A 23,202-nucleotide genomic window follows, 5' to 3' on the forward strand; every position below is an offset into this window, starting at 1 on the left:
ATATCTTTGAAAGCAAAACACTGGTGTGTAGCCAGCGCTTGTATGTCTGGCTATTCTTCAATGACTCAGACTGCATCTGTCATGCCCTTGTAGTCCAGTGTTTATTTTAATGACAGTACTTCAATGAAGCCTGTGCCACAGCTGGCAGTTCCCTACAGCATCAAACATCTGTTCCAACTACATTACCCAGAAGCCCACACTCAAGGATGGATTAATCAAGTAGCTAGCCACCTGATGAGCAAGGCAATGATCGGTACAGCGAAGTGACCCTTCAAAACAAAAAGTCTGGCACCTTCCACATCTTCCAAAGCACGCAATCCTTGTTATTTGATGCTTCAAAGCTTTCTAAGCTTTTCTTTCTTTGAACTGTAAGTCAGTTAACTGTGTGTAGGATGAATCTATACACATAATTCTTGGTTTCATACTGGGACAAGAATCAGGTGTGCACATTTTTATTATTGTTCTTTTTATTTTTTTATTGATATAGGTTTACACAGAGGGGGAAGAAAACCATTGCATTGTAAGCAGAAAGAGGCTCTGGGGAAGATATTCTCATAGTCTCAAATTTAAGCCTAGTCTTTTTAATTTGTAAAATATATTATTTCTCGTCATTCTGTTACCTGAGAGTATAGTAACATTCCAGAGTTATGTCCGTACATGCAAGCAACCGCAAAGCCTACCTTCAGCCGTCCTCGGCTGCGTTTCGGCGTGTAAAATAAATAAAATATCTTTTAATTTCAATAATCGACGCACGTCCATAAACACACACCAGCGAAATAAGAAATCGGTGAGAAATCCGTATTATTTGTGCAGAGATCCGTCGTGTAACAGCGCTGACCGCCTCGCGGCGTTAGAGTAAAGCCGGGGGGGGGGGGGGGGGGACTGAACCGCACAGCCTGACCCTCCCAGCAGCATCTTCAGCTCAGGCTGATGCCTACTTATCACATTGTACAATGTATACAATAAACGCAGCATCTTCCTCTTCTACTTTTTATGTAAAACAAGACATAGGAAAATACCCCAAAAAAAAAAAAAAAAAAAAATGCCTTTCCAGATTCTCTGGAACGAATCAATGGGATAAATGCCACAAACATGCCGTTTGTAATTGTCAAAACAATAACAATCATGCCATCCCTGAACTATATGGTAATCGGATCATTTAAATGTTGAACGTGTAGCTAACCGTTAAATGTAAATTTGTACACACTGTCTGCCCTCCTATTTGTTAAAAAAACCCCCAAAAAAACAGAATTTGTTTCTCAGCTGCCGCCCGTCGTTGTGTTGTGTCCCAAAGGTTGTGAACACAAATTAAGTGGGGAAAAGTCAATCCTAGTTGGTTCTACTGATATAATCCTAAATGTTCATTTGGGGTCCTAACATTACTAACTCCTAAGTGGAAATAAATAAATAAATTACAAAAAAATATCAGATAAAATTTTGAAAATGAAAAAAAGATTGTGCACATCAAAACATAGGGTTCACTTAATGTTTTACAATCCCCTCAGCTAGCAGGCAATGGTACAAGTATGTTTTGGTTCTCAGCCATGCAATAATAACGATTAAATCTGCGCTCGAGTTGTGTTGTACAAATCTGCAGATTTACAAATGAGTCCAGTCCTTGAAAGACTGGGCGGCTTGAGTTTTATTTTTCTCTTCATTATACTAAAATGAAACAGTTTTGTAGCAATTTTCAGTGGGGGGTGGAGGAGGAGAACGACAAGGTCTTTAGAGGGAATCTTGTGAGTTCTGCGGACTGAAATGTTTGGCTCCTGTCTTCTTCTCCCTTTTTCTGACCTTTTCCAAACAAATCCTGTCAGCGGGTCAGGAAGAAAACCAAATCATTTCTTCTTTCATCAAGGTTGTTTCAAACGAATATCTGAAGTGGTTTTGTACAACTGGGGCCTCATATAAAGCAGGGAAGCAAAGCTTTTTAAAATACTGACGTAGCCTTTGCAATGTTATCGTCCTGTACCCATAATTCAGTGCGACTGAACATCCAAAGCCATCGCCGTGGAGGTGCCTACACGGCTTCACATTCTCTCTGCTACCATCAGCCGAGAAACCAAAAAAGTGTCTGTGACCATCTTTGAACATGAACAGGAAAAACTGTGTGCTGTAGTGCTCCTTTGAATGAAAACGGACAGCAAACAACAAAAGAACGACCAGAAACTCTTCTGTTGGGTTTGGATGGAGGCACTTCCAAAGCTACTTACAGAAACATTTGTACATCTCTCTTACACTCACACACTCACACACAAGCATGTAGATGCACAAATGTGTACACACAAGCAGAAGGATACACACACATACAAACACTCTCACACACACACACACACACACACACACACACACACACACACACACACACACACACACAGGCGTGTGGATGCACTAATGTGTACACACAAGCAGAAGGATACACACACATACAGACACACTCTCTCACACACACACACACACACACACACACACACACACAGGCGTGTGGATGCACTAATGTGTACACACAAGCAGAAGGATACACACACATACAGACACACTCTCTCACACACACACACACACACACACACACACACACACACACACACACACAGGCGTGTGGATGCACTAATGTGTAAGCTCAAGCACAGTCACTGCCAGTGCTGATCAGCTGACACGTGCCCATACACATAAGGGAGTGCACACACAAGCAGACAGATACACACACAAACACACCCGCCCCCACTCAACCAGAGTCCATGCTGAAGAGCTCGATGCCCTGAGGGCTCCAGTGAAGGCCCACCCCGGAGTTGAAGACCAGAGACCAGACATACGGGACGAAGAAATCCTCGGGCTGGTCCTCCTCCACATATTTGAACTTCAGCTCTGGAAACTTCTGCACAGGATACACGAGAGAAGATGAATGTTGAAAACGCAATCACGAGAAGCCACATTCTACACAAATAATAGCTGAGCTGTCTCTAAATGTTCTGACATCGATGTTAAATGTACAGTACCACCAGAAAGGCTCTGCTAAAAGGAGAAAAGCTAAAGTTAAGATTACATTATATTACATGACATTACATTAATGGCATTTGGCAGACGCTCTTATCCAGAGCGACGTACAGTTGATTAGACTAAGCAGGAGACAATCCTCCCCTGGAGCAATGCAGGGTTAAGGGCCTTGCTCAAGGGCCCAACGGCTGTGAGGATCTTATTGTGGCTACACCGGGATTAGAACCACCGACCTTGCGTGTCTCAGTCATTTACCTTAACCACTACGCTACAGGCCACCCCGATGCTCTTAATGTAGCCAGCACCAAAACATGAAGCGACAACTTAATGTAACCATAGCCCCCTCAGTAGCCTGCCAGGTGAGTGATAAACCTACTGAGGCATATGCCGATATCTTTAACTGACAAGGTTTTTAAAAAGAAGAAGGAAAGATCCCAGGTTTCAGTTCTTGACCGGTTGAGAAAACCCTAAGCATCCAATTAAAGGCCCTTCCAATCAGGGAAATGGTTCTTAATTTGGGTACTCTTTCAAGTCATTATATCTTCCATCCCGAAAGATAAGTCATCCTACATGTTAGTTAGCACTGCCCTGCCCGTATCCATTCTTTATCAGTTTTTATACTTGGTTATAAAGGCCAAGCACAGAGAGGGACACAGAGAGACAGAATGAGACACAGAGGGAGGGACAGAGGGAGCAAAAAGGCAGCCCACCACATGACACTGTCCCTGCCCCGTCCTAAAGGGGAGTCATCTTCCAAGGAGATCCGCCAGAGATGAAACACAGGCCCCATCTATTATTTATCATCTGCCGGCTGCAGCCAACAATATCCCAGCGCAGGCTGACAGCAGGCACGCAGACAGAGGGAGGCGGCTGCAGCGGCCTCATCCATAACACATCCGTACGTCATCGTGTTCCCACAGTCCAGCGCGTCAGGCCCAACACGGGGGGGGGGGGATTACGCCTGGTCACCCCCGGGCCTGCGGTGTGGGCACATGGGGGGCACATCGGGGGGCACCCTGGCGGCTCTCCCACGGCCCTCGCAGCCCCGAGGCCGGGTCCTGGCCGGGGCCCAGGGACAGCCTGTGCCTGCAGACAGACTCGGCCCCCGCCGCCTGCCAGTCCCGTGCCCCCTGACCAGCGCCCGGAGCCAACGTCTGAATCATCTGCCCCCGAAAGAGCAGCCTTTCAGACGTCAGACAGACAGGGACCGGTGTGGGCAGAGAGTGATAAATGTGTCCGCACCACACACGCGCACGCCGACATGAAAACAAGCAAGCGTACACAAACACACACGCACGCAGATAAACAGCTAGATAGCATCTCAGCAAACAAGAGCAATGTCAATGGTGAAGGTACTCCCCTACATAGCCAAAAACCGGGTCTGAGCTAAACCAGGGCTAAAATAATCCACATTACAGAAGAGAAGCACGAAAATGGTCCCCCTTCTTTGAAGCATCTGCACTCACCACAGTTAATATGACAGACCTCTCTGAAATAATGTAGTGCACTTTTAAATGAGGTATATTAGATATCGCTCAACAGTTGCAGTTTGCATACAATATCAAGATTTATATTCACAATTGTACTTTTCTTTCATTCATAAGTTACTCATATCTGGAGTATTTATGTTTTGACATCTCTGTGTGCATGTTAACCTGCCAATCAATGGCATTCAGATACAAAGTTTGGACAAAGTATTTAAAAAGAAAAATGTAATCACGTATGCACTGGCCTTTGATTTCACAAGCCATTTGTAGGCATTTGAAATTCAGCCATTTCAGAAGCACAAGGTGTAACGTGCTTTAGGTGTAAAGGCTGGTTTATACTCAAAACACAGGATTGTTCATGAACAGCCTAACCGCGCCCTGACATTGACTGTGGTAACGTTGTTTAATGAAAAATATATTTAATTTAGGAAGTATGAACCAGTTGTGACGGCATCGGCGGTCACCAGACAGAGAACACCCCGGCCTTAACAGTGGACATGCGGCTATAGATACTGTCGTCAGGCCCACCCGGAGGTGTGAAGGTGAGCCAGGACAGAACCAGCTGAAGTACCGTCTTGCTTACCGTCTCACAGACGTGTCATGTCTCAGGGAATCGTTCTGAGGTGAATGAGCCATAGGGTTAATGACAGAAGCGTATGCACATCATGGAACTGAACCTTCCATAAATATGAATCTATGTGGTTTCCACCGTGCCGCATTGTAGCTGGACCTGGGCCATCAGGCCATATACAAGCTGAGCGCAGAGACAGGCGTGTAAACGCAGAGAGACGCAGAGAGGCGTGTAAACGCAGAGAGACGCAGAGAGACGCGTAAACGCACAGAGACGCGGAGAGGCGTGTAAACGCACAGAGACACACAGAGGCGTGTAAACGCACAGAGAGGCGTGTAAACGCACAGAGACACAGAGAGACGTGTAAACGCACAGAGACACAGAGAGGCGTGTAAACGCACAGAGACACACGTGTAAACGCACAGAGACACAGAGAGGCGTGTAAACGCACAGAGACGCAGAGAGGTGTGTAAACGCACAGAGACACAGAGAGACGCAGAGAGGTGTGTAAACGCACAGAGACGCAGAGAGGCGTGTAAACGCACAGAGACACAGAGAGGCGTGTAAACGCACAGAGACACAGAGAGGCGTGTAAACGCACAGAGACACAGAGAGTCGTGTAAACGCACAGAGACGCACAGAGACACAGAGAGGCGTGTAAACGCAGAGAGACGCAGAGAGGCGTGTAAACGCACAGAGACACACAGAGGCGCGTAAACGCAGAGACGCAGAGAGGCGTGTAAACGCACAGAGACACAGAGAGGCGTGTAAACGCACAGAGACACAGAGAGGCGTGTAAACGCGCAGAGACACAGAGGTGTGTAAACGCACAGAGACACAGAGAGGTGTGTAAACGCACAGAGACACAGAGAGACGGGTAAACGCACAGAGACACACAGAGACGCAGAGACACAGAGAGGTGTGTAAACGCACAGAGACACAGAGAGGCGCGTAAACGCACAGAGACACAGAGAGGCGTGTAAACGCACAGAGACGCAGAGAGGCGCGTAAACGCACAGAGACACACAGAGAGGCGTGTAAACGCACAGAGACACACAGAGACACAGAGAGACACAGAGAGACGCGTAAACGCACAGAGACACAGAGAGGCGTGTAAACGCAGAGACGCAGAGAGACGCGTAAACGCACAGAGACACAGAGAGGCGTGTAAACGCACAGAGACGCAGAGAGGCGCGTAAACGCACAGAGACACACAGAGAGGCGCGTAAACAGACACAGACACAGAGAGGCGCGTAAACGCACAGAGACACACAGAGAGGCGCGTAAACAGACACAGACACAGAGAGGCGTGTAAACGCACAGAGACACAGAGAGGCGCGTAAACAGACACAGAGACACAGAGAGACGCGTAAACGCACAGAGACACAGAGAGACGCGTAAACGCACAGAGACGCGTAAACGCACAGAGACACAGAGAGACGTGTAAACGCGCAGAGACACAGAGAGGCGTGTAAACGCACAGAGACACAGAGAGACGCGTAAACGCACAGAGACACAGAGAGGCGTGTAAACGCGCAGAGACACACAGAGAGGCGTGTAAACGCACAGAGACACAGAGAGACGCGTAAACGCACAGAGACACAGAGAGGCGTGTAAACGCGCAGAGACACACAGAGACGCAGAGACACAGAGAGGTGTGTAAACGTGCAGAGACACACAGAGAGGCGTGTAAACGCGCAGAGACACACAGAGAGGCGTGTAAACGCACAGAGACACACAGAGACGCAGAGACACACACGTAAACGCGCAGAGACACACAGACGGAGCACGCCCGAGGCCCGGCAGAATAAGCCCGGCTGAAATGAGGACGACCAGAAACCGTAATGAACGGTTGATCTCGCTTAACAAAATACAGAGGCCCGTGTGGCTGTGTTGGATTGGGATCTGCTGACACCACAATCTTTAAGCTGCCTCAGAAACAACAACTTCCCTCAAAATAAAAAGAGAAAAAAAAAGAAAAAAGAAAAAGAACAAAACCAAAAAAAAAAGAAAGAAAAAAAAAGCTTCTTTGTGGAGCGCAGTTTTGCACACGGCGGTGTGGGGGCCACTGTGGCTCTCTGGAGACTCAGCCAGTGAGCAGACCCCCCGCCCCCCCCCCCCCTCCAAGGAGCCAGACTGTCTATTGCTTATCACTACAGAACACGGCAGCGCTGGCCAAACAATAAATTCCACAGGCGCTGTTGCTAAAAGTCGTTGAGCCCGATAGCCAGAGTAACAACACGGGCCTGTCTCTGTTGATATTCAAATTGAAAGGGGGGGAGAGAGAGAGAGAGCCGGGACCGGCTGGCGGACAGGCTGGCTGGACCCCTCTGCCTCCATTGTCTTCGCCTGGGGGAGAGGGGAAGGCGGGCAGTCTGGACTGTGTCACTGGGGACAGGCCTTGGTCCTCCCTCCCGGGAGCGTTCTCACCTTCTGTTTCGTTAACGGCGTCTGTGTACGTGCGGGCTTTCACAGTGGGCTTTGTGTCAACCCGCCTCGCTCACGTACCAAGAAAGTCTGTGAATCGGCCAGTACATTCAGACCCGTTTAATAGCACTAATATAACAAACAATGTTTATCAAAGTGATTTAAGGTGCTAAAATAATTAACTACAATAATTACATTACATTTATAAATAACGGCACCGTTTGATCAGGGTTTATATTGCTCTCAAACTTGGTGGGCATGAACACGGTACAATATTTGGAATTATCATTATTTTTTTAATTCTACTTTATTTCACAGTTGTTTTTGTCCTCTATAAATTTCATTTTCTCTGTTTGTATTCAAACAATTGTTGTGGTATCTACTGCATATCTGGCAGCAGCATGGAGATTTGAGGCTCATTTGATACCTTGGACCCTTGATGACTTAAATCCATGTAACTAACAAATGTGTCCCATACTGCATCAGCATAGGTTACAGGTGAATCTAGTCCCACCCCCCAATTCCCATTGAAATCCATTCAAATGCAAAGAGTTTTAGTATCGCTTGTAGGACAACCTGACAATAAGATAACCAGACTCTCAGATGATGTTGATGGGTCACAGGCATCAGGAAGTCATGGCATACAAACGATATGCAACTACATACAAAACATGACTCTTATTTGACATTGTTAATTTGTCTCAAACAATGAAATGGTGGACTACACATAAAAAGTGCCGTAATTACTACATGGTGAAACCAACATGTATAAAAACACACTTTGGCTTTGACCACAAATGAATTGTATGATTACAAACAGAGAAAATGAAATATTAAATCAGAAAAAGCTGAAAAAGACAAATGTTTGAACGGGAGTGTACGTCGCAAACTCGGTATGGAACTGCTGATGATTGTACCAAGTCTGTAAATATACATATACTGTACATACAGCTATAATAGCTCAACTTTATTTCATACAAGTATGTCGATATGAAATACTATTGATATAATAGGTGGCGATTAATATGCATTATAGAAATTTATTTTACAAAATACAAACTAGTCAGCTAACCAAAGCTGGTGGAAATCTGGTTTAGGAACATGTTTCGTTCTCTCAAATTCAACTAAATGACGACTGTTCAATATTAATTTCACATTACATTCACATCAATTACCAAGATAGTCACCGGCAGAGATGCTGTTGAGCCTTCAATTTATTAGTCTCCGCTTCACCATTTCTCCCCTTCCTGATAAAACATATGATTTATTGCCCATTTTTCAAATAATAAATCTTGCTTGCGGATTTTCATCCTGAAACTAATTAAAAGGAGGAAATGAATAAAAGAACAACGCAGCGATTGCGGTGGATGAATTGTGCGCGTGTGGGGTTGACCTAGTTTCCGGGGGGAGCCGGCAGACGCCTCGTACACGGGGAGCGGCGTCTCCGCAGCGGAGGCCCCGCCCACAGCCGAGCGGGCGAGCCGTCTGTCCGTCAGGCCTTCCCTCCGCACCGCGTTCGCCCGCCCCCTCGAACAGCAGCCGCATCAACCCGCACATTCACGCAGCACGAGAGCCTTTTCACACGGAGACGGCGAGCCCAACGGGAATTAACAACAACCGTTTTTTCAACTCGTCACGGTCGAAACCGGCTAGGACTAAAATTCAAATGAGCACTGATTTAAGAAATGAAAGGGAGACCGCCTCCCCCGCTCCCGCCCCTCCAGAGACATAGGGGCGGCCTGTAGCGTAGTGGTTCGGGTAAATGACTGGGACACGCAAGGTCGGTGGTTCAAATCCCGGTGTAGCCACAATAAGATCCGCACAGCCGTGGGGCCACTTAACCCAGCATTGCTCCAGGGGAGGATTGTCTCCTGCTTAGTCTAACCAACTGTACGTCGCTCTGGATAAGAGCGTCTGCCAAATGCCAATAATGTAATGTAATATTATGGCAGTCTGTGCACCCCCCCCCCGGGGCCTCCTGAACCCCAGGCCGGGCGGGGTCGGGGCTGGAGCGTCCCTGGAGCACTGATACCTCACCTCACAGCAGCAGCAGACACTCATACACCGGAGCGTCGCCGCACTGTGAACCCCACGCGTGCCCAACACACCGTCCACACGGGAGCGTCTGTGAACCCCACGCGTGCCCAACACACCGTCCACACTGGAGCGTCTGTGAACCCCACCCCAACACACCGTCCACACTGCAGCGGGCGCAGAGACGCGCCCGGAGACGGCTCGTCGCCATGCTCAGAACACACACTTTTTCCCCTTTCACACTTCCCTCTCCGCCGCTGAGGAGTTCACGCGGTAAGATTCCCACGGCGGTAACGGCGCAGATCATCTGCGACGGAGGATTCCCGCGGAGTTCACGATTATATATAGCCGCGCGGCGGAGCGGAGAGGAGCGGCAGGAGATCCAAGGCAGGGGCTGGGCTGCTGAACGCAGGTCTTCACCGATAGCTTAGAATTAAAGACGCCATCCATTTTGCCGAACACGGCAGAAGCACGGCGATTAGGCCCGGGCCCCGTAGATATATGCACCGCAATGCCTAGCAAATGTATATTTCATCGCTGATTTATGGTTCGCCCTCCACTTATGTGGAGGTGGCGGGGGGGGGGGGGGGGAGGGCGCCGGGAATTCTGGGTAATATAATCCGTCTGAGGATGCAGTTGTAATGAGGTACTCACGGCAGATTTATTCCACTCCAGGATCCCATGTTCCCATGACAAAGCGCCGAGGCTCCGTCTCGGGGAGAAATCTCATTACCGCCACATATTCGCCGAGTGTGAGGGATGACTGCAAGGGGCCAGGAGGCCATTAATACTAATGAAGATGTGGCCATCTTTAATTACCCTTTATCTCCTCCCCCACCCCCCCCACCCCCCGCCCGGATACAACAACAGAGAGGAGAGAGATCGGCCGATCTTCCCTGATCTCCGTACCTGTAACTTTTCCGGCAGAGACAATGCCATTACCTGTGCGGTGAATAATATATGCACCATTCCGGCCCAAGTCAACGCTGTTGAGGCCGTGATACACAGGTTCTCTTAATGAGAGTGAGGAGCAAATGTTTATTTCTCCTTCAATCATCCACGCAACCCAGTGTTGTATTCCCATTGCCGTCTTGAGGGAATCTCCATTTTCAAACCAATTAAAATAATAGTAATAAATGCAACCCATACCTACTATCTATAAGCCAGTGTAATTCTCCATGTGTTAAAACCTCTTTCAAGAAAGGAACCCACTGAAATACAGGTAACTGCCAAAAAAGGAAATGACAGCACATGAAGAATAAAACCTATACTGAAAGCATGTTCTACCACACAGTGATTCTTAAAAATATTCTTATAAATATACTATTAACACCCCGGAATTGTGTATGGTTGTGTATGGAAATGCTGGGTAGGTCCATGACTAGAAGACGATCTCAGGGACTCAGTGCTTTTCACAGGAGCTTCAGTGACTAAGACTGGTGAGCCAGCTGAGGTTTCACATGAGGAACAGTGGCTATGGTGATGTCTGAGGGTCATCAAGTGTGGCCACTCCTCAGCAGGGATCCTCGTGCATTGTTTAAAAAAACAAAAAAACAAGCAATGCTGAATCAGTTGACTGCAAATATCAATCTAGGGCAGTATCTGGGGTACTACGGATGGCTTGTCCTTCATTTTGTCCTTTATCTGTACATCAAAATCAACAGCGCTGAGATCCATTTGGGAGTTTCAAATAGAAAAAGTTCCAGAAGACTCCCATGAACTTTCCTTGGCAGAGATTTGAGTAAGTGTAAGTATCCTGACTAAAATATAAATATAGCAGCCGGCAGAACAAAACTAATTAATTTACTTTTTCTATTGCCAATTCACCCACAGCCAAATGCCAATGTATCAATTATTGAAGGAATGGACCAATGAGAAGAAAGGCCATCCCCAAACTGGTAATCTGTTTTTTAAGTATATAATTTGTGGCATCAGAAATTATGAATCAAATTAACTTGTCAAAAGAGAGACAGTCATGACTGAACAACAAAAATCCTGCATAACAGTTGCCACAACAGCTTTTAAGATAATCAGAGCTTACGGTCAAGTGACCTTTGTCAGAGCATTCATCCATTTTGTAAAACATACCTGTACATATTGCTTCCACTATATGGGCACCTGTTTTTTTTTTTTGGCCTTTTTCAGCTTTATTGGACAGTATATAGAGACAGGAAGAACGGGAGCGAGAGAGAGGGAAAGACATGCAACAAATTTTCAGACGGTCGGATTCGAACCGTTGACGTCGCGGCTCGCAATGAGCATGCGGTCAGTGCTCTGCAGGCTGCGCCACCGAGACACCCCAATGGGGCACCTGTTTAACACACAAATACTGTTCACTCGGCCACCCTAAATGTTACTCTTTAGTACTGTAACCATCTCAGCCACGTATCAAGTGTTGTGCATTCTCGGAGAGTACTTTCTCGGTAAGGCATGTCTTGCATTTTCCAAAAAAAAGAACTACATCTTAATGTAAGAAAGACTACAGTTCCCACGGGGCCCAAGCACGATTACAGATCAACTAGCAGGACATTCTAGCACATCTCGAGAGGCTGTAGAGATTTTAGGAGGCGTGCCAGGCCTGGATCTTGGCCTAAAACCAGGAGGAGGAGAAACTCATCTGACAAGCCACTTAAAGAAAATATTTTGGTTTTGGATAGAAATTTTATGAGGAACAAGTTGTATTTTGAATCCTGAGCTGAGGCCCTGGGTATAGATTGCTCTTCAGACATTTTATGACTTTGTTTGCTTCTCTATATTTAGGGGTTCGAGCACCACGACACTAATATGTACTGCAGGCCTTGTATTGTAGGTTCTGGTGTTATTTTTCCTGTCTTCCCCGAGTCCTATTACTTCTGGCAAAACGACATGCTCAGATTTGACTCAAAGCGGCACATTGATTGAGGTGCACTGAACAGCCAATGAGTGATTACGACACTGATTGGGCCCACGACAGCACTATGACAGTCGATTAAAATTACAGACTTTAAACACTCCTAACTCATCAGCCGACTGCCTTAAAGACACCGAGAGACCAATTTCCCCATACGCTTCTTCTCACGAAGAACGAACAGACCATTTTCTCACTGAACGCACAAGCACCTAGCTCATGTAGATCATCAACGGCAAATGACGCGTACGTCTACTCCTGGACATAAAATGACAAAACAAGACTTCCAGCATCAGCTAATTTAATTTCCATTATTTTTGGAATATGATTCACTGAAATGTCTTGTTCTTTGAAAAATCGTGTTCATCGATGGAAGACCTATTCTGGCTCTCCGCTGCATACGTTTATCATGTTATTTAAATTATGGTTGTACAAGAATGGTAAATGGAAAATTGCAACTAAATTGAATTAGAATTATTTTGCTCATTTAAAGGCAATATTATTGTGATCAATATGGTTTTGGAATAAAAATGTAGCCGTATCATCCAGACAAGCACATGAATTACTGTACATGAATAAATATCTCCGCAGACGGATGCTTGTCAAGTGGTTAACACACTAAGCCCAACAGGAAGTACGTCCTGTGAAAAGTACCACGCAGTGCGGGGGGTTAACGAGTTCATTATTGCTCTCTCACTGGTAACACGCTTACCCTTCAAAGATAATTAAAACAGAAAGAAATGGCTTTTGAAAGTTTGCCAATTCAACTCGGTATTATTAGATGGACCTGTGGAAATGATTAAGCAATGGAAAACGCTCAGTGTAAAAACCAACTGCCAGATGTCCCTTTGCACTTTGCCTGAGCGTGTTCCACCAGTAATAATCGCTATTTACAAGAAAAGCAAACACACAAGTTCTATATCACGGCAACCAACGTGTGTGTGTCAAGTTTCCACGGATCGCTTTTGCATTGCGTTGGACCTAGAAGCAGCCATTGTCTCGCTCACAACAAACAGTTTGCAGCAATTTCCTTGTTCTCTCGCTATTTAGTAATACTAATCGAAAATTATGTCTGGTAGTGATAGTAACTTTGGAATGGCTTGCTTTCGTCGCTTCCGTTTCTCTTCTCGTGCACTGATTCGCTAGCTGGACAGCCAATCAGAGAGCTCTCTCTCATCGACGGCTCCGGGGGGCTCCGACGCCGATTGAACATGTTGAATCGGCGTCGGAGCCCTCCAAAACACGCCGACGGAGTGTCGGCGTGCGGGACACACCGGAAAGACTCGGCCGACAGGGCGCCACCGACGTCCGACGGCCGACCGTCGGTTTGGCGTGTCCGGGCCTTCAGGCCCGAGTGCAGGGGGGGCGGCTGAGAGCCGGGTCAGGGGACTGAGATATTTGCATGTGAAAGGGGGCGAGAGGGGAAGGAGGTCACAGCAGGAGGCGCGCACCTTCAGGCGGTCTTTGGGCAGGGCCACGGCTCCTTTCTTGATGACCTCCTGAACCCGCTCCACGGAGAGGTCTGTTCCCGCCTGCTCCAGACGCGTGCTGAAGAACCCGATGACCTGCGGGGGAACCGAGGGCAACCGTGAGGCTCCGTCCCCTTTACACAGCCGCGCACTCCCATCAGGACGAGCTCAACCGCTTTCAGCTAGCAGTATAAACAAAGCGGGTCGAACTGGTTTCGGGTTAACAACCGAGCAGAAAACTCTCTTACCGGGGGGAAAAAAGAAAGATGGTGAAATGGCACATCAATAGGCATCTATTCATGAAAGATAGGAACACTTAACAAAACAACAGATTTTGTACATTGTCCTAAAACATACAGAATACAAATATTTTATATACCTTTACAATAGTCTTCAAAGAAAATACTGCAATCATGCTTAACAAACATTTTTCGGTGTTTAAGCAGGACAAGATATTAATGGGCAGCTATTTCATAATCATTTTCTCCCCCTTGATCACCTTTTCTCCCAAAAACAAAATTGCGTTGTGTTGACTTGTCTTCTCATGGGACTGTACAAGGGCGTCACTCAGGATACAGAGGCTAAAGGATGGGAAGGATCTCCATTTGAACATGCTATATAGAATATAGCATCATGCTTTTATTTCACAGTCATGGGGAACTATTCTACCATGCGGAACGTCCTGCCATTTTGGAAGGGTAAATCAAAACAATCAAAATGTCACCACATGATTTCAGTAAACTGAACTATTAAAATTAACAGTATATTCACATAATATGCATATCAGGTTAAAAAGCACCATTCAGAATATTGGCACACAATTGCATAAACTGAAAAGCTGCTACTTAATCATTAATGATAGATATAAATATTCAGGTGAAAGGATGTCAAATATGAGCATTTATACATGCATTTATCTCAATTTCCTCAAACAGTTCAGGACATGATGTATGAAAATCAAAACCTAAGATAAAAAATTCTGTATGCATCTAGATTACGTCTGAAGACACCAGCATTAGAAGAATGGCTGTTCGGTTAAGCACAATGAGCACCGACTGAATAAAACCTATTTGGTTTCATTCACCAAAAAGCTATTGGACCAAGGGTGATACAGAAGGCCTCTTACATTGTTATATGGGTGGGTGATCTGGAGTTTGCATTTCAAAGCATCAGAGGTGTGAAATATCACTGTACTCTTCAACTGTTTTGATGATTCCCACTGGGAGCTAATTTAAGACCAAAACAACACTGCAGCCACCCACTATCATCACAAGAGTATTGCAGCATAGACTCTCAGCTCTGCATAACAGAGATATTGCCGAACAGCAGCGTCCCAATGGACACGCAGCATAGGGAAAAACAACAACATACAGATGTTTCAGATGAATATTTTACTGGCTGTGCCCTATGCAAAGCATTGATATCATTCGTCAGTACTACAGCACAACACACACCGATGTGCCAGGAAAAAGAAATCGCCGTGCGTGTCCCTGGAACACTACGGAATAGGGATGTTAATAGTTTATCCATACAGGAGACTTGCAAACACCAGAGAGTATTCCTGTGCAATTAACCATTCACAAAAGCTTCAGAGGTGCCACATTGTGCACTTTTCCGGTGGTTTTAATCTACCCGAAACATCTCTACCCGGTTTTACACGTCTGTTCTCCACAGCCTCTCACGAGCAGGCTCTCTCAGTCGTCACTGGCAGACTATGCAAAAACGTATTTCCGTGCGTCACGCCTGTGTTTGCACACAAAAAAAACATATAGGCGCCTATTCTCAACACCAACTGTCTGTTGCAGACGTCTGTCCCCTGTCCCCTGACAGCAAAGAGCTGAGAAACCGTGGTCAAACATGATTCGTACAACATCAGCTTTAGTAGTCACTTTCCACACAGGCCATTTGGCTAGCTATTTAGCTGACGTTACTTGTATTTGTATTTAGTTACCTAACTTTATCGAAACGTTAGCTACCAGTGACACTAGGTACTGGATGCTAGTACTAACACCAGTGGATTTCAGTCTGCCTGCACAATTCTGTAACATAAACATGCATTTTGTTTATCAGAATGGTTTCTCCTGAATATTTTTTTCAACAGAAACTATTCTTGTAGTATCTACTGCCATATCTGGCAGCAGCACGGTGGTTTAGGCTCATCTGATACCTTGGACCCTTGATGACTTAAAACCATTTTACCAACAAATTTTACTCACCGTGTCGAGGTTCTGCATGATGTCCTGGAAGGACGGGTGGGACCGGAACTGCTCAAAGAGCTCCCTCTTGTACAGCAGGGCGTACACCAGGTTGGGGTTGTGGTGCAGGGAGTTGGCCAGGCAGGAGTTTATTATCTCTAGCATCATGCGGATCACCTCCTCGATCACGTTCAGGTCTTGAGCCTAGAGGACACAGACACGCCAGGACAATCACTCACCGAGTCAACCTTTCGGGGACTCCCTGCCATTGACCTTGATGGGCTTTCATGAACTGTGGAGCTAGGTGAGCACGTACCTCCATCTAAATGGTAAATGGCAGGCATTTATATAGCGCCTTTATCCAAAGCGCTGTACAATTGATGCCTCTCCATTCACCCATTCATACACACACTCACACACCGACGGCGATTGGCTGCCATGCAAGGCCCCGACCAGCTCGTCAGGGGCATTTGGGGGTTAGGTGTCTTGCTCAGGGACACTTCGACACAGCCCGGGCGGGGGATCGAACCGGTAACCCTCCGACTGCTCTTACTGCCATGTCACCCACACCATCTATCACATTCCTAACAAGACATTCGTTACCTGCAGAAGGATATAACATTTATGCAATCAGGAATACCGGCGGGTTATAAACTTCCACATCCTGACGGTGGATGGGGGGCAGGCAGAGTGAAACCAAGGAGGTTGGACTGCTTCAGGTCTTTTTGAATAATAAGATGGCCACCCGGAACAACCCCAGTTTGCAAATACGTAATGACTCAAGACTCCATTAATATTTTGAATATTATAAGTACCATTCCAGTATAGGTTTCAAACAAGATCTTTGTATCTATTATGCTACAAAATACAGGGAATTCCCAGAATACAATTAATGCCCTCTTTTTCCGAGTTCTTTGTGAGGCAGAAAACAGGAATTTTGCATGAAGGCAGCCTGGTTTCCAGTAGACCGTTCAATGAAACTGAAACCAAAAAACAAACAAAACGAAACAAAACAAAAACACAAAACCACAGGCGTTCTTTTCAATGTTGACCACAAAGACGTCCTTCATGGCGCAGGCGAGTGGCACATTTGTCATGGACAATGGTTGTTAAACGGCCACAGAGATCTTATCGGCACGAGTAGACTTTCTGGAGTCCCTCAGGTTAGAAGGGACAGGGCCTCAGCAGATCCCTGCATGCAAAACAGACGCACACAAAATGGCGTCTCTGTTTAGGAATCCGGGAGACCGGCCCCAATTGCTGCACTCCTCTCTGGTCAGCCCGATCCATAGTGGAGGAAGTCCACTCGGTCCATCACCTAATCAGTGTTTAGCATTGTGGTTGTGGAAGTACTGTATGCGACAGTGTTCACCGTGAAAAGGCACCTTTTACTAGACCAATGTTTTATATGGGGTATGCTACAGAGCCCCTCCCTTTACCAGACCACCGTTCCGTATGAGGCTTGCTATATACGTGCTTGGCTGCTTGTATTAAAACATTTGAAAAGCAAATGAGTAAGTCTGAGCATCTCTGGAAAAAAAAAAAAAGAGTGGGTCAATGAGGCGGCTAAAACTAAACAAATAAAATGCACGGACACCCCAGAGGGAGAGGAAGGCCACTAGTGTTTTTAATCGGCAGGAAGCTACTACCAGTCACTTTTCCCCACACAAGAATCGCTGTACTTTTCCCCATTCGTACGGGACACAGGGACAGGCGTATCTCCACCAGAAGGCCTCCAGGGATAACCTGTAGTCAAAGCCCATTAGAGCGTTGTTCTAAATCGGTCGGGGGAAGGAAAAAAAAAAAAACGGCAAGAGGCGCAGACCACCGGCGACCGCTAATGGAGTCTGCGTGCCGGGCCAGGGAGCCGCCGCGGGACGGGCCGGGACAAACAGGAAGCGGGCGGGCGGAGGGTCCGCGGGACCGGCGCTGACCGAGCGATAGAGGGAGACCCCCGGGTGACTGGACCTCCACGGGGAGAGAGAGGACCAACAGCGTCAGCCTGCCCCCGGCTAATCTTACCCGTGACCCAGACGGAGGACGGGGGGGGGGGGGGGGGAGACAGGGGTGACGGGGGCTCTCTCCACACGTATCACCGCTCTAATTAAAGAACAGGAATGTTCTCACGGCTTTTTCTTAATGGACGCGGCCCCCGTCTTGCGCCGGGGCGAAACTGTGTTTACAGCCATTTCCTCTGGATCGTTTTTTTATTTATTTTTTTCCCATACACCATTGTTATTGGTAAATTCCATTGTTTAATATTATGAATGGACTTGACGTTATAAGAACTGAGGGGGGGAAAATAACAGCGAAGTACGGGATGCTCATTTGACTGCACTCTACATACATGTGAAGCATACAGGGGGGGGCCACAGCTAACAGGGGGGGGGGAGTCGCGGCTAACAGACACAGTGACCGGCTAAGAGGTTGTGGCCGTGCTGAGCCCACTGAAACAGTGGTTTAGATATAAGGCCACTGCGTTTGATTGAAGGGACTGAGGCCGATAGATTTGTGAAGACCAGAGGGGCTACTGAGAAGACGATCTGGGGGCGAAGATCTTACAAAATGGCGGAGGCAAGGGAGGGACGCGCTGCCGGTGGCTGGCGGCAGACCCGGCAAGCGTAACTAACAAGGTCCGAGAGATCGCCAGAGGATCCCTACTCCCAAGCGATTAACTCTCTCCGGCAACCTTCAGGCAACCTGGACAGGTGATAAGATCTGACCGGAGTGCAACGTGCACACCTGTAGACCTCGCACAGCGGCCTTCCCTGTTGTCTGGGTATTAGTTCACACCGCAGGAGCCAAGAGCAACACGGCTATCAATGCGGTAATATTTCCATGAGCAAATTCACATGGTCAGTTCGTCGGGGAGAGATTTGTGGCGACGGGGAACGTGCGATTTTCAAAAACGCTTGCATGCCTGCGCTCACGTACAACCAACCAATATCAGCAGGTAATCTGTGGACAAACAAGTTACATCACTGGCAGGGACTGGGCCCTTTGAACAGGAACGGCAAAAAACAAAAAAAACAATACAAGTCAACCAAAGGCCATCGTTAAATCTTGAGACTCTCCACTGCTAGAAGGAAGTGGGTTATTATGAGTATGTGCGGATCAGATTAGACTCCATGGGCAGGAACTCAAACTTCTGTCTGCCTCACAGGTCTTCAGATCTAAGGTACCCACCACTGAAGGGACAACCAAGAACAGCAATAACAAATAATCACGACTTTCCTTTAGAGCCAATCAATCAGGCCCATGACTGGCGTGACCTTTCAGATGGCTACCACGCCGCTTCTCAGGCAATTGCATTGTAATGCACTGCCACGGTGGTGTCAAAAGGGTACCAGAACAGACTCCCAAACATCTTATTTCTAAAAATGTCTCAGAGGTTCCCTTCGCTTAAGGTCCATTGTGTACGACACTGGGATCTGTCTGAAGCAACAACTTCCTTTCGAGAACACCAACGATTTTCTGCCTCGTCCAAGCGAACCTGTCCTCTCTCTCCTTTTCGGTGTCCCCAGTCCTGGCTCTGAGAGCTCTCGGGGGGGGGGGCTGTGGGGGCCGGTTAAACGTCGACTCCCACTAATGTCTCCGACAAAGAGCTTTCAGGGAGGCAATGAACAAGCCCCCCTTCATTCTAATTTCTTTGAGGGCTCCATAACCTTTCCCAACCCCGCCACCCGTGTGCTTCAGGGCCCTAATCCCGCCAATCTACACGGAATTGCAAGATTGGCTGTTGATTAATATGCCGGCGACTACCTTTCGGGAGGTTGTCATTCACGCCACAGGCAGGGGGGGGGGGGTGAATCGGGCGGAGCGAGAACCTGCCGGAAAAACTCTGGAGTCATGAGCTTCAAAGCGGCTTAGGGCGCTAATGAAATAAGCTCGCTGGCAATCTGACCGGCGGGCAACGTTCAAGCGGGCTCCGGGCTCGGGGGAATTCCAGCGCTCCGTTTCCATGGGCACCCATTCAAACTGTCTCCACCTGCGCCCGAGCCTCCAGTCAGCAATATTAGCTATGCTGGAGTCTGTCGCCCGCGATATTAAAGTCTAATTATGAAGCCGATAAAACTGAAGTTCCATTCGGGGTCCGAAGGACCGTAAAAACTGCCGGGGAAGATCTGGAATATCTCATTTCCTTTTCTTTTTTCATGGGTAGAAGGTCGTTTCATGACAACCACTGTGTTTTCCATTATACCGTGTAGACGGTGTCACTAATGGATTGTTACATTATCTGTCTGCCGAACAGAAACCCATTGAGTGGGAACCTAAGATTATGTACGAGTTTGCCTTCCTCCTCACGCGCCTCCTATATCCCACGACTATTTAGCAGGGGATCAGCTGAGACAGTGCACTAGTTCAGCCGTGGGACGCTCAAAACCTTATTGCTGTTGCACAATAGGCGCACTGCATCTTAGTGAATGGGGTGAGAACATGGAGGATGGCCTCCTACAGGAGAGATGGTCCTCCTGTGCACAGGTGAGGTCCTGTTAGACTGCAGTGTTCGCCCTGGAAGAGGAGAGCCTGCATTGGATGGAGAAGGTAGGGGTGTCTAGGCCAGCGTTTCTCAACCACTTGCCACTTTGTTCAGACGGGGAGGGGGGGGCGGACGGGTACGAGGTGATAATGAATTTCGCTGGTGGCCAGAGGGGTGGCCCCGGCACTCTACGCCTCCCTGCTGCCCTGCCCCCCCCCTCCTCCCCCCCCCTTTAAGCTTTGCTGCCACGTAATAAGATTAGCCTGGAAAAGCTAGCGCGCCGCAGGGAATTCAGGTCAGATGCAAATGTGCGAGCGAGACGTCTGCGAGCGGGAGACTAGATTAAACGAGAGCCGCTCCCGTTTCCCCCCCGTGTGAAAACGGTACATCTCTCCCCTCGCCCCGGCCTGCTCCAGCGCCTCCGCTGTCTGGCTTTCTCATCCCCCGTCTGCTCCCGCAGGATCTGACCGCTTATGGAGTGACACAGACAGACCCGCCCGTCCTTCACCGAGCGGCACAGCGTGAAATGCGAAAAGGCCGTTAAAAGGGGCTTCGTCCGGTCGTTGTACAGGAGGAAAAAAGAAAAGGTTGTGCTGCCAAGTGCTTGTCGATACGCCCGAGGGAAACCTCTCGATGATCTGCCTTTGCTCTCCACTTCCGGCTCAGGATCACTGATGATGTAACCAGTGACTCATATTTAAAATAAAGCCATAAAGATGAAAATGCTTGAGAGAGGTTACTGTATGACATTGCGCTGTGAAGGCACAGAGAGGTTACTGTATGACATTGCGCTGGGATGGTGGAGCACAGAGAGGTTACTGCATGACATTGCGCTGTGAAGGCACAGAGAGGTTACTGTATGACATTGCGCTGTGAAGGCACAGAGAGGTTACTGTATGACATTGCGCTGTGAAGGCACAGAGAGGTTACTGTATGACATTGCGCTGTGAAGGCACAGAGAGGTTACTGTATGACATTGCGCTGTGAAGGCACAGAGAGGTTACTGTATGACATTGCGCTGGGATGGTGGAGCACAGAGAGGTTACTGTATGACATTACGCTGGGATGGTTGAGCACAGAGAGGTTACTGCATGACATTGCGCTGGGATGGTGGAGCACAGAGAGGTTACTGTATGACATTACGCTGGGATGGTGGAGCACAGAGAGGTTACTGCATGACATTGCACTGGGATGGAGGAGCACAGAGAGGTTACTGTATGACATTGCGCTGGGATGGTGGAGCACAGAGAGGTTACTGTATGACATTGTGCTGGGATGGTGGAGCACAGAGAGGTTACTGTATGACATTGCGCTGGGATGGTGGAGCACAGAGAGGTTACTGTATGACATTGTGCTGGGATGGTGGAGCACAGAGAGGTTACTGTATGACATTGCGCTGGGATGGTGGAGCACAGAGAGGTTACTGTATGACATTGCGCTGGGATGGTGGAGCACAGAGAGGTTACTGTATGACATTGTGCTGGGATGGTGGAGCACAGAGAGGTTACTGTATGACATTGCTCTGTGAAGGCACAGAGAGGTTACTGTATGACATTGGGCTGGGATGGTGGAGCACAGAGACGTTACTGTATGACATTGCGCTGGGATGGTGGAGCACAGAGAGGTTACTGTATGACATTGTGCTGGGATGGTGGAGCACAGAGAGGTTACTGTATGACATTGCGCTGGGATGGTGGAGCACAGAGAGGTTACTGTATGACATTGCGCTGGGGCGCATATCTACCTGTCTCTCAGTCACTAATAACAAACTGAACCTGATCCCAAAACCAGGAGAGGAACATGCAAAGCCCAGAGAAGAGGGGGAAAGCAAGCAAGAGAGGAGAGAGAGGGAGGGAGGGAGAGAGAGAGAGAGCGGGAGAAAGCGGGAGAGAGGGGGAGAGAGAGGGGGAGAGAGACAGAGAGAGAGACAGAGAGAAAGAGAGAGAGAGAGATCGAGAGAGAGAGGGAGAGGGAGAGGGAGGGAGAAACAGAGACAGAGAGAGAGAGACAAATCGAGAAATAGACAGAGAGAGAGAGAGAGAGAGAGAGAGGAGAGAGACAAACCGAGAGAGTGAGAGTGAGGAAAGCGAGAGTGAGAGAGAGGAAAGAGAGTGAGAGAGCACAAGGTATGGAGGTCAGTGGTCGACTGCGTGACATTTGATTGCGGCCGCCCCCTCCTCCCCCCCTCCCCCCCTCCCCCCCGGCATTCGGGGGCTGAGCAGTCTGCAGATTACCGCCCGTCTGGGATCAGGCTGCTGATTAGCTAATGACACACATCTCCATACGGGGCCACGCCGGGAGGGCAGCGCGTCACCGGGGCGACCGCGCCAGTCTGCCGCGGGAGCGGAGGTCAGGCGGAGACGGCGGGATCGGAGGCTCAGGGCTGCGTCCGCCGAAAGGGACGACGTCTCGGGAGCACGGGTCCCGTCTCCTCGGCGACCGGACGCCGGCCGCGCGGCCGCATGACGCAATCGCAGAGTGAACCGACGTGAGCGCTGATTCCATTATTACAGGTCAGCTGCTCGGGCAAACATTTGTTTTATATAGAACTCTGCGAGAGAGCGGTCTTATGAAATCTAATTAAAGTGCCCGTGGTGCAATATTACGCAACAGTGCATTGGCTATGGGGGGGGGGGGGGGGGGGAAAGCATCCTTGAC

The 23,202-nt window shown here is 48.1% G+C and overlaps 1 protein-coding gene across 1 annotated transcript in view; it reads right to left on the reverse strand.

Annotated features, from left to right (window-relative positions):
• Positions 1-449: 449 nt before the first annotated feature.
• Positions 450-23,202, reverse strand: part of dym (dymeclin) — a 98,502-nt gene continuing 75,749 nt past the window's right edge. Inside the window, exons 15-17 of the mRNA XM_061263498.1 lie at positions 16,086-16,268; positions 13,852-13,965; positions 450-2,875 (exon numbers count right to left, since the gene is read on the reverse strand). Coding sequence (XP_061119482.1) covers positions 2,726-2,875; positions 13,852-13,965; positions 16,086-16,268 — 447 coding nt within the window. The 3' untranslated portion in view covers positions 450-2,725. The remainder of the gene's footprint in view (positions 2,876-13,851; positions 13,966-16,085; positions 16,269-23,202) is intronic.

The sequence above is a fragment of the Conger conger genome, chromosome 12 (assembly GCF_963514075.1).
Source record: "Conger conger chromosome 12, fConCon1.1, whole genome shotgun sequence".
In the NCBI taxonomy this organism is placed as follows: domain Eukaryota; kingdom Metazoa; phylum Chordata; class Actinopteri; order Anguilliformes; family Congridae; genus Conger; species Conger conger.